The following is a 14,432-nucleotide window of genomic DNA, read 5'->3' as shown; positions in this document are numbered from 1 at the left end:
ACACCAGCACCACTAAACCTTTTCTTACAGCCAGTGATGAAGCCCTCTGTGGTGTGTATTCTCTATCACTGCACACAAATATACAACATGGATTACCTCACTGTATCTGCGGGTCAGAAATGTAGGTGCCATTTAGCCAGGTCTTCTGTTCAGGGTCCTGCACAGGCTGTAGGCATCCTGAGGCTCCACTGGGGTGGGTCTGATGTCAAGCTCACTCATGTGGTTGTTGGCACAATTCAGTTCCTTGTGGGCTGCTGGACCGAGAGCCTTAGTTCCTCAGGAGCTGTTACAGCAGCAACAGAAAATGAACACGGCTGTATCAAAGAGGAGAAAAAAGGTTAATGGTACGCTTTGATATAGGTAATTTGCTGAATTTTAAAATAAGTATCTTAAAAATGCTAACTTAGTTATATAAAGTCATCATCTTAAGAAGAAAAGACTACTTTCTTGGGTGTAAGTGGATACAGTGGCAGCCTGGCATTGACCCTGAAAGACCATAGCTCAATCTCCTCTAGAAAGTACAGGTTCATTTCAGTGTTACTAAAAACACTGGGAAGTTCCTTTTTTCGTCCTGAGACAGGGAAAGCGAGATCAAGCAACTCTTTAAGAGTAGGAAATTAAATAAACATGAAGTCTTGTGAACAATGTTTTTTTTTCATTCCTTTGCTTTGTTTTTTATTTCCAGTTATAGAATAAGGTCTTGATTTGGGGTTAGATGCTCTATGCTAGGTCATTTATAGTCTGTTCTCACAGTTTGTCAAAATTTGGTAATTTGATTTGCATTTAGAAGCTGAGAGCTCAGTGCCACTGCTTGGCATCTTCTCCCTCACCTTCTAAAATGCATCCATTCAAATAGGGGGCTCATCTGAAAACCAAAAGGGCTACCATGCAACCTGCAAAAGGCAGTAAGAGATATTTGCCCCTGGAGTTCTTAGAGCATGCCTGCAAAACAAAATGTATAACTGCTACGTGCTCAAAATAGTTTGATTGGGATCATAAACTTTTTATAGTAAAAGAATCAGAATTTGTGATATAAAACATTAAAGCTAAGGACTGCACATATGGTCTGTTAAACAATATTACTTTAAATCCAAACATTGAAGTTAAAACTTTTAGTTTTGTAATTCAGCAAGAAAGATGGGGAGGGCGAGTTAATTTTAGTTCACCCGAATAGCTTTTGCTTTCAGGTAAGGGAGGTATAATAAAAGAATAAAAATTTCCTAAGTACATGCTGTGGGCCAGGTACTATCTTAAATGACCCAAATTCAGATGAAGGCCGCTGACTCTCATAGAAGTGACTTGTCCAGATTCATAGAGCTAATAACTGGCAAAGCTGAAGTCTGAACTCCAGATCTTCAGACTCCAAGTTCAATGCTCTTTTTTTGTTTAAGCTGTGCTTTTTTGTGTGTGGCCTTGGAATCATAGCATTGTTCTTTCTTGGGAACAAGGTGGCTGTGTAGCTTGGGGAGTGAGTTCCCTAGGAAGAATGGCAAGCCCTGTCTTCCTATATCATGAACTTCCTATCCTAGTAGTTTGCACCTGTCACAAAAGGGAAGTGAACGGTAACCCAGAGACAGCTACACTGTTGTACATCAACTGGAAAGTCAACTTTTGTCCAAAAGATAGTGGATTTTTTCCTCTAATTTATATACTTAGAGAATAGGAGGGCACGAGGACAAGAGAGAGTCTACAGGGACAGAGGGTCAATCAATAGGCTGTTCAAAAGGGTGTGGGGCAGCTCAGCAATCATATGCTTTAAGTGGGCCTAACTCTAGGGAGATTTCCTGTTACAAGGCACATGGAGGCCCATATCCTGGCCCTGGAGGAGGGGTATTAGTTATATTCTAGGCACTCAAATAAATCCCTAAATTCAGCTCTACATTTTTCTCCATAAAATCCTGTTTTTCATGCTTGTGAGTCTTCAGTGCTTAGCAAGTGATCCATTTCAAATTAAAATCGCCAAGGTGTGAGGCTGGCCGGCTAAATTTATAAATTAATTAAACTTGGAGGTGCCTAGGAATACCATAGCCCGTAAGTGGAGACCGTAAGAATTTGGGGAGGTGCGTTTAGAGAAGCATGGAATCCATCCAGGATTTAACAGAAGGCAACAGGAAGAGACAAAAACCAAGAATCCAGGTGTGGTTCAGGATCAAGGAATTAGGAGCACCGCATAAATTGGAGACCACGCTAAAATGCAGATTCCTTGGCCCTACTCCAGACTGAGGGTATCTGGGGTCGGGCTTCTCAGGTGACTCTTGATGCCACTAGTCTAAGTATTGATATTTGGGAATCACTGGCTGCTGGTGGGTAAAGTTCAAGTTTACACAACAACAATAAAAGATCCGCTGTGAGCCTCTTGCAGGAGAGATGACTTCAAAGGACTAGCTTTGGGAAGGACCACGGGTTCACACAGGATTTGGCAGTCTAAGAGGGTCTGGGAGGCAGTTAATTCAGGAGGAGCAGGCAGAGTGGCAGGTTCAGGTGGGAAAACGGACCCGCCCAGGGAGGGGCGAGTTCAGACTCAATGTTAGAATTTCTTCGCACAGGCCTTACTAACAGGTGCTCCGAGGAGCGCCTTTCCCGCGGCCGAAAGCGTGGCTCCGCCTAGCGGAGCACGTCAGGGCCGTCACTTAGCAACGCCTAAGGCCGCCTACAGCATTCACATTTCGGAAGGCACCTCCTCACCAGCTAAACCACGACACGCCGCGTCCCTCCGAGCGCGCGGCCCTCCCCTGGAAAGGGACTGAGGTGCTAACTTGGGACAGGAACTGCCGCATCCCCCCACCTCAAACATCGTCCTTCGGGAGGTGGGCGGGGCGACGCCGCTGACGTCTGGGGCGGGGCGCCGGGGGGAAGTGACGTGCGGGCGGCGGTGCGGCCCTCGGGACGACTGTCCGGACGCGGGCAGGCATGTCGGTTCTGACGCGGCTGGCGCCCTTCGTTCGCGGCGGAGGCCGCCTCTTCGGAGGCCTCAGCCTGCGGGAGGCTGGAGGCGGAGGAGTCCGTCAGTGAGTGTTGGCGGGGGTCGGGGCTTCGCTTGCTTCTAACAGAAAGCGTCAGTATCTCGAACGTCCTCACCTTGACGCCGGGCGCCTGCGCGGATGCAGATCCGGCCCTTTGCAGCGACCCTCACCCCCGAGCCCGAGGCATGCTGGGACTTGTAGTTCGACCGCGCGTGGGGGCGGTGCCTCGCTCCCGTTCCCCGACGGGGGAGCGGGGTACACAGGGGGTCGGGTGAGGCTGTGCGCCTGGCAGGTATTAAACAGTGTCGGGCCATCCCCACACCAGGGGAGCCGGGAGGGTGTGGACACAAACTCGAGCTAATCTGGAAGCGAGAGCAGGAGTTGGGGAAGCGCGGGCGGTCCTGGCCGAGGAAACAGCCGGTGCCGTGTGTTTTGAAGCGTCAAGTGCGAGGCAGGGACCGGCGGAGGTGAGGGCATAGGGAGGGAATGGTAGAGGGTCCTGATGTCTGGCTGAAGAATTTAAAAGGCAGTGGCGGTCTTTGAGAGGTTTCAATTACACGTCACTTGGCCAGATTTTAATTGTGAAAAATCACTCTGGCTTCAGGGTGAATTAGCTCTCTAAGGCACAGGTGTGGAGACAGCCACTAGAGAGAGAGTGGCAGGGTGGGAAGGGAGAGAGCCATAAGTGGATACTTGGGCAATATCAGAATTTTTCTTTCTTTTTTAAAAGGCTTTTTTTTAAAGAGCAGTTTTAGATTCATACTATAATTGAGCAGAAGGTGCAGAGATTTCCCGTATTTCCCTTTTGCCCCCACACGTACATCACTTCCTCCATTATCAACATCCCCATCGGAGTGGTACATAATTGTTAAAATGGATAAAGCTGCACTGACACATTACCACCCAAATTCATAGTGTCCATTAGGGCTCACTCTTGCAACATCAGACTTTAAGAGAGTGAGCAAAAGAGCCACTCTGTGAAGTATGTCGCCCAAAAAGCCAGCCAGAGAGCATGGTGCTGGGATGCCAAGGGAGGGCACAGCTGCCAGAAACAGGTTGGTAGTGCAGGGAGCTTCAGTAAGAGCAGGACTGAAAATAGTACACTGGGTTTTTTCTAGGTGGTGTTCCCGGCCCCTTAGACCATCATCTACACTTTACCAGGAGGTAGTGCAGGGTAGTGCCTGCCACACTCTGGCTGTATGACCTTGGAAAAGTTTCTTGATCTCCTTATGCCTCAGTTTTCTCACCTGTATAATGAAGGATGACGTTCACTTCTAGGGATTAAATGAATTACAGTTTTCTAAAGTGTTTTAGGACAGTTGCTTGTGCCTAGTAAGGACCCTACAAGTATTATTTAACTTGTTAGGGAACTGAGATTCAGGGAAATTAAAGGAGTGACTTGCCTAAAGTCACATGTCTATTAAGAATATGGAGCTGAGACAGGTGTGAGGTGGGAAGAAGGAAAAGGCTTGTGTGACCTGAGCAAAGACAGTGATGGAGAGCCACCAGCAGTAGCCCTTGACCCTGTGTGGGGAGTCTGCGGGGGTACCCCTCTTTGCTGAAGTCACAGCACACGTTGATTTCACAGCGTGAGTCATAAGTATTTATGAGTATCTTCTAGAGTCCAGGATACTTTCTAGGTGCTGGGGTTAGAGCAGAATACAAGAAAGATAATGAAGCTTCATTCTGGAGAGAGGACACAAGTAGAAAAGAAAGAACATATTTAGGTACTGTTAAGTGGCATGAAGAAAATAAAAGAGGATTAATCTAGAGTGCTTGGGGTGGGCGTGCGGTGGGATGGGTTCTGTATGTAGGATGATGTAGGAATGCACACTTAAGAGTTTGATTTGAACTACGACCTGAGTGGTGAGAAGTCAGCCATGCAGAGATTCCAGAAAGAGCTTCTCAAAGGAGACAGCAAATGTAGAGGCTCTGTGTTGCTGATGGGAGAGGCTGGAGTGGGGTGAGCCGAGGGGAGAGGGGTAGAGATGGGTCAGAGAGATGGGTGGAGGGAGAGTAGGGAGGGCCTTGCAGGTGACAAAAGGTAAATGGGAAGCTTGTAAACTTCAAAATAATATGACCCTGTTTATGTTTTAAAAACAACTTTCGCAGAGAGTTATGGTGCATTTTTGTGTTTAAACTTGACATTTAAAAATCCTGGTTTGGAACAGCCATTTCTTTGGATATTGTTTCTTCTTCATTCTGTTTTCTCCATGTGGGACACCAGTTAGGCATATGGAAAAACAGGTTTTGTCATCCACCTAAGCTCGTTCATACGCCTTACCTGTGTCTAATTCAGGCTTTAATCCTTTTTATTTTAAATGATTACATTTTTTTATATCTAGAAATTCTGTTTTTTATCAAACCTGATTGATTTATGGTTTGTTTCTTGCTCTTAATCGCACATTTATTTAAAAATTACTTTGTTTTCTGTAGTATAATTGTAATTATCCATTTTTTAAGTCTCGTGGTTTCTTTTGCAGATCTTCATTCATAGTCTTATTTTCTTGTAATTTTTGACTGAGCTCATTTTTACTGAAGCTTGATCTGTCAGAATTCTTTTAGATTTTGCTTCTCAAGGGTGGTCTCAATCCAAGATCACTTTAAATTCTTGTCTGGGGGAGGTGTTTTGGACCTGCCACACAGGTTCAACCCAGGCAGTGTGTGAATTTGGATGCAGACCCACCTGAGGACTGGCTGCTGGTAACAGAGTGCTGTTCCTCTGTCCAGGGCAGGTTGTTTCTCATTCACTCTTACGTTGTGGGCTGCATCTGTATTCAGAGGTCTAGTGATTAGATTTCCCATCTTGCCTGGGCCCCAGCTGCTTCTCTTGTCCCCTTCGCCCCATGTAGCTGTCCAGTTGTAGGTTCAAGGACTTTGGGGAACAGAAGAAACCCTCAGAGTGAATGCCAGCTTTGGCGCTTGCATCGTTTCCAGGCCTTGTTTTTACTTAGATTTTGCCCTTGGTAGAGTCCTTCCTTTTGTGTCTGGTCAGTAATATATTAAGCTTTAAAAAAAATTTTCATCTAGCCTCGTAGTTGTTTCAGTTTGGAGGGCTGTTCAGCAGAGCCCTCATGGATTGTGTCTCACAACTTGTCAACAGTATCTCAATGAAAAAAATCAGAAAAAGTTGTTCAGACTTACTGTTTAAAGCTCTGCTTTGCTCACAGTTATTAGCTTATTGAAAAGGATTTGCTGAGTCCTCTTTCCGATAGAGTGGATTTGAATAAAGATTGAGTCTTTTAATAAAGATTGTAATAGAGCAGAGGACATAATTTGCCTTTGAAATAGATGGCTAAATAGGACAAAATTAATTTGCTTATTTGTTTTTCTCGATAAACAAGTGACCTGGTACAGGCCTTCACAGTCTCTTTACTAAAACTCTTGGGGCCAGTACCCCATTATCAACACATTCATATTTCTGGTACAAGATACATGAATAGTCGCTAAAGGAAATCATAATTAGCTTCTCGTCAGTTCAGGCTAGTTTTTGCTGCTACACAAATTTAAAGTAAGCTTATGAGAAATGAGTATTTTGAGAGACTGTGGAGCTCTATCATTCTGTATGTGGTGGAGATGAGAAACGTTAGGTTTAGTTTCTGGATGTAGCTCCAAGTTTCGGATGCCGTAACGTTAATACTGTGGAGATGCAGCGGCTGCTCATCGTCATCTTTCCGTCCCGTAGCGCTGGCGGCGGCGTGCACATCGAGCCCCAGTACCGGCAGTTCCCCCAGCTGACCAGATCTCAGGTGCTCCAGGCCGAGTTCTTCAGCGGGACCATGTGGTTCTGGATTCTCTGGCGCTTTTGGCACGACTCAGATGCTGTGCTGGCAAGTGCAGGGGGTGTTTTTCTCTTTTTCGTGGGTGGGGGGAGGGAAGAAATATTAATAGTTTACTTTTATTTTCTTTTCTGTTTGTAGACAGTTTTTCTATCTGGATACAGTAGTTCCCCCTTACCTGTGGTTTCAGTTACCTGGGTCAACCTTGGTGTGAAAATATTAAATGGAAAATTCCAGAAATAAGCAATTCGTAAGTTTTAAATTGTGCCCCATTCTGAATAGTGTGATGTAATCTCATACTGTCCTGCTTTTCCCCACCTGGGACGAGAACCATCCCCTTTGTCCAGCGTCTCCACGCCCGCCAGTCACTAAGTAGCCATCTCGATTATTAGATCAACTGTCATGGTATTTTTGTTCAGGTCACCTTTATTTTACTTTGCAATGGCCCCAAAGCAAATTAGGCAATTCGGACATGCCAAAGAGAAGCTGTAAATTGCTTCCTTTAAGTGAAAAGGTATGTATGTATAGGAAAAATACATAGTATTTGTAGGGTTCAGTACAATCTGCAGTTTCAGGCATCCCTTAGGGGTCCTGGTACGTAATCCCCATGGATAAGGGAGGACTACTGTGTATCCTGTCACCATGGTATTCTCTGTACATGCAGGAATCCTGTTATTTAATAAAACATATTTCACACCTTTCATATTCAAGCTTGCATATGTAGGTAGTCCATGTCTTATAGTTTGTTAGTTTGCCATATTTGGAGGGAGACTAGAAATTAATTCTTTTACCCTCTAAACTAGGTGTTCTTGGGTGGGTTAAGTTTCACACTTAAATCCTTTAAATGATGAATGTTATCTATTCTGTGCAGAGGCCCAGGTTGGGGGTGGGTAGGTGTGGGCTAATTTGTTTTGAGGAGGGAAGTTAGTTCCTGGTGACTTTCTAACACATCCTTAGTCTCACCTGAGCTTTTATTGCATTTGCACAGACCCTGTTCTCTAGGAAATGACACCTTTAAGCCACTGAAATCTGTGCCTGTTGATCCAGAATACTTTGAATTTTAGTAAATTTGGTTTTGTTTTCAGGGTAGGAAAATAATGTTAAATTTAAAGTGTACAAGTTTTAAAAGCATCGAGTTGATTAATATCCCATTTTTCTTAGAACTTCTCTGTGCCCTTGTTGCCCCAAAAGAATCTGCCTTATCTACGGCCATGCCACCCTGAACAAGCCCGATCTCATCTGATCTCAGAAGCTAAGCAGGGTCGGGCCTGGTTAGTACTTGGATGGGAGACCACCTAGGAAGACCAGGTGCTGTAGGCATAAAAAATAAAAAAATAAGGGATTGTAAGCTGACAAGGTCCTTGCAATCTGTGAGGTCAGCCAAGGGTTGCCTCACCTAAAAAAGCAAAACAAAACAAAAAAGAGCTGCCTAGCGTCTATGAACTGGCAGCACGTAGACACCTATCACACTGTGGGTGGCTGTTGGGTGGCTATTTGGCGTGAGATGGTAGTACAGCCAGACGCGCCTTAGATCGGGGTGGAAGATGAACGAGTCCACCTGAGGCTCCTCAGGCTCCCAGTTGGAACGACAGGGCCGTTTGAGATGTTGGGTAGCTCTGAGATCTCTGGCCTCCATCCCCCAGCCCTCCATCACAAACACATGTTTGAGTGCTGGCTCAGGCTGGTGGCTTCCAAATGGCAGGCTTTTAAAATTTGGGCCACAGCTTCCATTGAACAGACTGAAGGCCAGTTGGACCATCAAGTAGTTAGAGAATCTGATCCTATGTTATGTCAAGGGCTGTGTATATAACAGCCTTATGACATGTTTTTCTTTTCAAAAAATTTTTAAATGTAATTGTGAGCAGTATAGGTTATTGACTTTTTTTTTTTTTAAATGATGTCACCAGGGTCACTTTCCATATCCAGATCCTTCCCAGTGGACGGATGAAGAATTAGGTATCTTTCCTGATGACGAAGACTGAAAGTGTAGACTCGACTCTACAAGTGAGTATGCCCCAAATTCCTACTTTTTTAAAGGTATATTTATCTTTGGACAGTAAACATGTTTTGGCTTTGTACCTATGATGGTCTCAAAGAAAATGCATTTTCTGACAGCATGAAGAACATTTGACTATATCACGTGTCTCATTTTTGTCTTTTATATTTTCACATTTGTCCGCCCCCCTTTGGTCTCATCTTCCTTTTCAACTGTATGTTTTTAAAAATTCTTTTTTCCTAAGTTTTGTTAAAATTTAGGAACCCATTTATCCATCAAAGACTTTTAAGTACCAGCTCTGCACAGAGATTACAGGGGTGGACAAGACAGAGGCTTACAGTATATGTTTGTAGTTGTAAAAATACTACAGTGTTCTGCCCTTAGCATTTACATGGAAATGCATCCATGAATATCACGATATGGAGTTGCATGGTTTATTAACTCTTTAAACAGTAAAAGGTTATGACCCTTTCGTTTTCCAGATCAGGAAGTCAGTTTTTCTTCTTTCAGAAGAAAGGTGCTAGGAGGAGCTTCTTTCCCCCCAATGGTTAAGACATTCTCATTTAACATTTTAAATTAATCAGTACACAATTATAATTGCCATCATTCATTAAAACACTTTCCAGAATGCCTTGGAAAGTGTTTTAAAGGATGGGAAGCATTAAATGATAGTTAATTGTTTCCATTAAATCATGTTATTAGTATTGCCTTTATAATTTTAATTAGAAGTAGCTTATCGACATGAAAATTACAGCAGTTTTTGGTTATGTAGGGAGGAGATGGGAAAAATGTCATGAAAGGGCAGGCAGCTAAGCTTTTTGACAGCTCGTCACATGTTTCTGGCTCTGTTAAGGACAGAGGTCCCAGTTCTTAACGGCCTTCTGCTCCGCCTGTGTGAACATGTCTGTCAGCACTGACCTCTTCTGTCTTCTGATTCCCCACTATTCCCACACATAATTAAAAACATTTTAATAACCAGACTGTAAACTCTGAGAGAGCAAGGTGGTTTTGCTTCCCTCCTCACAAGGCTACTCAGTGGATGCTTGAATAATTGAGAGAATTATGGATTTGAATTACTGAAAATAAAAGTACTTAAAACTTTCCACTTTTGTTTTCCTGCAGGAGCCAGGTGAAAATTTCAAGAAATTATGGACCTCATATTGTATATTAAAGTTGTAAATTAAAGCGTTTTGGTCAAGAATGAGGAACTGAGTTCTGGATGTCTCTGATGATGACAGATACACTTCACAGATTGTTTTCTGTGCCCCCAGTTGCTGTGCTAGCTGGTTATAGGCCCTTCAGTGGATCCCCTTGGCTAACCCCTGGCGCAGGTAGCCGCTAGTTCCATTTATCAGTGAGGACATCGAAGCTCAAGGGGATGAGGTAACTTTCTTAGGGTCACACACTGATGACTGGCGACGTTAGGTCTGACCCCACACGTAATCAGTCACACTGCCTGCCTCCTTAGCTAATGTCTTAGACGTATATGGACAGTAAGTGTGAAAACTGTTGCCATTTCTCTACTGATGATATAGTTTCGCCCTGAATACACAAGAGGTGAGAGGTCAGGGCTGTCCATTTATTGTGCTTACATATCTCTAGTGGGCTGGGCACTGTATTGAGTGGCCATTTGTGGAACTCATCAAGACATTTCTAACCAGGAATTCTTAGGGCTGGAGGAATGGGGGAGAAGGGTGAAATAGAACTTTTTCTAAAATTTATTTCCAAGTACGTTCGAACTGGTGTAGCATTACAGTTCTAAGTAGGTGGGACAGAATTTTTCTCTATTTACAGATAAAAATCTGCGGTACAGAGTGGCTTAATGACTTGCCTAGAAGCATAACTTCGCGTTTTTAATTTAGGTTTTAGCCACCTAGACATTGGGAATACAATGCTAAACAAGACGAGAAAAGTCTGTTCATAGAGAACTTAGATTTCAGGAAGGGACGACGACAAGGTTTACTAAGTGCTATGAAGAAAATAACACTGGGTGACGTGCTGGAGGCGAGTGGTTTTGGGGTTGACAGGGAAGGCATTTGAACTGCAACCTGAACGAGGAGGAGGAACCAGTGTGAGGGTCTTCAGGAAGAGTGCTCTAAGGACAAGGGACAGCAGAACCAAAGTCTAGGGTGGGCCCAGTCGCTGTTGAACGAACAGGAAGTCCAGCGGGGTTCCAGCAGGTGAGGGGAGGTTGGTTCAATTATCACAGCTTCTGATAAAAATTTCAGAAAAGCTAGTGTGGTGGGGTTCTTTATAATAGAATTTTATCACAATAATTAGAGCATTCACAATTCTGGGCTAAATTTTAAGGAAAACCTCACAGGATAATACATTCTTTAAAATAAGGCTGCAATTCTGTTGTAGTCATGTGTGAAGGTTATTTAGAAAATGAGTTTCTAAAACACATTGCAGAATTATATTTTCCAGGTAAGAAAACTGCAGTTCAGAAAAAAAATACTTAGGTCTGGACAGCATTTTATGATTAGTTGGAGGGGCATGAAGACCAGAAGAAACCAGATTCCTCAAACAGGTGCCATCTGGGAGACGCTTCTGTCCTTCATGTTCTCAAACAGGGTTTCCGGGTGAAGTTTTAAGAAGTGCCTACCTCTCCTCTGGAAACTTTGCCCAGTAATAATTAGACATAGTTTGAGGATACTCTAGGTAAATCTTTCAAACTTCAGGTATTGACATCAGATGCACAAAATCAACTCATCGGGGATAGCCAGCATTTAAAAAAAAGGAAGTAAAAATGTGTGCATAGTTTCAAATATATATATTATTGTGTACATTGTGTTCCTACACAAAATGTATTATTGCAAGTTGTGTCAGGAAAGTTTGAAAGATACAACAGTAAAGGGAACTTCTCCAGAGAGACTCCTCAGATGAGGCAATTACAGCCTGTACTCCAACTGAGCCCCTGGCAGGCAGCAGTCAGGTCCCAGCATAAAACCCTTGAGGGTCATCACCAACACCAGACAAAAGAATGTCACTGCTATTACAATGAGGCAGGTACAAGGCAAGAGGCGTTCATCTGGATGACTTACCTTAAAACTTTCTCTCCTATAAGTAACTTCTACCCACCAAGCAGTAAAGGACATTATGTATGAAACACTGTGCATTTCTCAGTTCTTCCACTGCCCGGAAGAACTGTCGAAACCCTGGCTACTTCCATTATTGAATGTGCGAGTGCTAGAAAAATAATCTTGATAAGCCTTCTCCATGCAGTCAATCTTTATTATAGCAGTATTTGCATATTCACATCAAGTACATAGAACTTTTTTTGCCTTTTATATAATACAGAGTTTTTAAATAACTTTACACAGAAATAAATTTCTTCAATCTGAATTTCAGCTTTTTTTATTTAATTCTTCATGCTTTCTATCCAAACTGAACAATATTTTCCATTGTACAAATTTACATGAGAAAAATTCCAAAGTACAAATGAAAGGACCTGAGCAGGAAAGAGAACCGAAGTATCAAGAAGTGGGTCTGGGGAAGAATCGGGGGAAAAAAAAAAAGATTCAAGCAAACACTGAGGATTAAGGGACAAGAGAGACACGTTGTTTGACCGAAAATAAATGTCTTTTTTTATGAATTGAAAAATAAGCTTTAAAAATAGTTACTCCATAGTAATTTTTGCAAAGCAGTTATAGAGAGGTCTGTGGACAATTAAAAAGTCCCCATCTTTTCACTGGGCACACCCAACTCCATGAGAACCTTTTCAATGCTTGAGTGGGACTGAAGTGAACTAAACTTGAACCTCTGGCAACAAGAGAGGAGAGGATGTGTATGTGAGTTGCCGTAAGGTTGGGAGTGGTAAACCAGGAGCAATTAATTCATCTCAGTTAAAACATGAAGGACTTCCCTTTCCTCTCCCTTACAGAAGAACTGTCCTCAAACCAAGGAGTAAACGAAAAGGGGGGTGATTTCCTTTTCTGTGGTCCAAACCAAAGAGCAATCATAACCATTGAATAGAATTCAAAGGAACATATGTCAATGAATGGTCATTCAATCCCCTGACCAGTTCTGAGCTATTTCAGGAGAAGCAGCAATTGCTGAGTGACGAAAGGGTCAGAGTGTACAACCAACAAATGAGATCACCACAAAGATATATCGCTGATAGTCCTTCAAATCAGGCGACATCATGAAGGCCGAACAGACTATAAGTATAGCATCGACAAGGGCAACACACAGGGGACCCGATGAATGCATTTTCAAACGAGGGAGGGGAAAGGGTACAGCATACATACGCCCCTGTATGTAAACTAATAAAACATGAAGATAAATAAGACATAAAGGTTAGCCACTTATGTTGGTAATTAATGTGAGTAAAAAGGCATTATGTTTACATAGCTGGTTTTAATCAGCTATAGAACATACACAAATATATAAGGAATGATTTTTAAAAAAACCGTTCACAGCTTAGTAAAAAGCACACTTATTGCACTCTTACATTTTATTTCAGATAATTATGGTTTATTTCCCACCCTCACGTCCATTTTTCCCTACCCTCAGACTTACTCCCATGCCCTCCCCCATCCTATTTGGTCCATTTTCTCTATATTTGTGCCTAGTCTATGAGCTTTGTTGCTTATGCTAGTCTGAAGTTTCCTCCTATGTAACTCAGACTCCACCAAAACACACATGGGGTAAAATAGTTCCACACACAAATGCGACACAATAATTTTCAAAAGAAAACCAGTACTAAGCAACCTACTCATAATCCCCACTTCCACCCTGTCAACGGAACCCTTCCTCTGCCACGTCTCCTAAGTGGACCTCATGCCCGATTCCCTACAGACAAACTGATGAGAACCAGCCGCTTAGGGGTGCTGGACGGCGTGCTCGGCCTGCAGGAGAGGCAGACAAACTGCACACATCTATTTTTTTGTTTTTTTTTTTGTTTTTGATACTAACACGAATAAACACAATTCAGTTCTTTGTTTTCAAAGATTACTTCAATCTATAGAATTCTTTAAAAAATGCATCACAAAAGAACGATACACTGCTGTGTCCTCATGCACAACTGGTTATAACATTGTAATTAGTCAAAACAGCTAAATAAAATTAAACATTTTAATGAAACTGATTTAGTAATTAAACAGTTGAAGCTGTGGTGCTGAAATAAAATATCTACTTAAAACAGTTTTTTGAGGTGGGGACTGTCTACGCATTTTAAATAAATCACTTATCTTATTTTAAGATTTTAGGGCTAAGTTTCTGTCCTCTTCTACCTTAAAAATACCTGAAACTGTTAATTACCCTTTCTATACTGACAACATTTAGGACTGAATTTCAATTTAAATGTCTTTGCCCAAACAGAGGTAAAAATAAGTTATCTGAAAACAACAACAAAAAGCTTACTGTCTGGTGTACTGATATAACAAAAATGTTACCAGTATTTTCAATTTTACCCGAGCTAGCAACATGGAACACGCACACACTGGCCACTTAGCTCTCGGCTGGCCAGCAATCAGGCAGAGATGCTACGTACTCCTCGGGCGCTTAGCGCCCTGTGGCATTAGTGGTACACCTTAGCAAAACATCTGGAGAACGTGCTCAAGGCGGTGTATTGCCTTTCTTGGGGGTGGTGAGCATGAAGCAAGACACAAGAAGCATACTATGCATGCAGTGTGTCCAGTTCACACCCTCTGGCCAGGGCATTAACTACTCTGATGTCCCCCAACAAAGGAG

General features: G+C 42.9%; 2 protein-coding genes and 1 non-coding gene across 3 annotated transcripts in view; 2 read left to right on the top strand and 1 right to left on the bottom strand.

Annotated features, from left to right (window-relative positions):
- Positions 1–314, bottom strand: part of DENND2A (DENN domain containing 2A) — a 114,620-nt gene extending 114,306 nt beyond the window's left edge. Inside the window, exon 1 of the mRNA XM_039860798.1 lies at positions 97–314. The gene's annotated coding sequence lies outside the window, so the exon portion shown is untranslated. The remainder of the gene's footprint in view (positions 1–96) is intronic.
- Positions 315–2,848: 2,534 nt separating this feature from the next.
- On the top strand, positions 2,849–9,943 carry NDUFB2 (NADH:ubiquinone oxidoreductase subunit B2). Its single transcript, XM_039860807.1, has 4 exons — positions 2,849–3,008; positions 6,649–6,793; positions 8,650–8,746; positions 9,861–9,943. The coding sequence occupies exons 1-3, from the start codon at positions 2,911–2,913 to the stop codon at positions 8,722–8,724; spliced, it is 318 nt and encodes a 105-aa protein (XP_039716741.1). The 5' UTR covers positions 2,849–2,910; the 3' UTR covers positions 8,725–8,746; positions 9,861–9,943.
- Positions 7,944–8,062, top strand: LOC120601425 (5S ribosomal RNA). Its single transcript, XR_005652440.1, has one exon. It is a non-coding gene; the product is annotated as a 5S ribosomal RNA (ribosomal RNA).
- Positions 9,944–14,432: the final 4,489 nt, after the last annotated feature.

The sequence above is a fragment of the Pteropus medius genome, unplaced genomic scaffold (genome assembly GCF_902729225.1).
Source record: "Pteropus medius unplaced genomic scaffold, Ma_sr-lr_union100, whole genome shotgun sequence".
Taxonomy (NCBI): Eukaryota; Metazoa; Chordata; class Mammalia; order Chiroptera; family Pteropodidae; genus Pteropus; species Pteropus medius.
The sequence above is the reverse complement of the archived record's forward strand: the minus strand, read 5'-3'. Positions and strand labels throughout refer to the sequence as shown.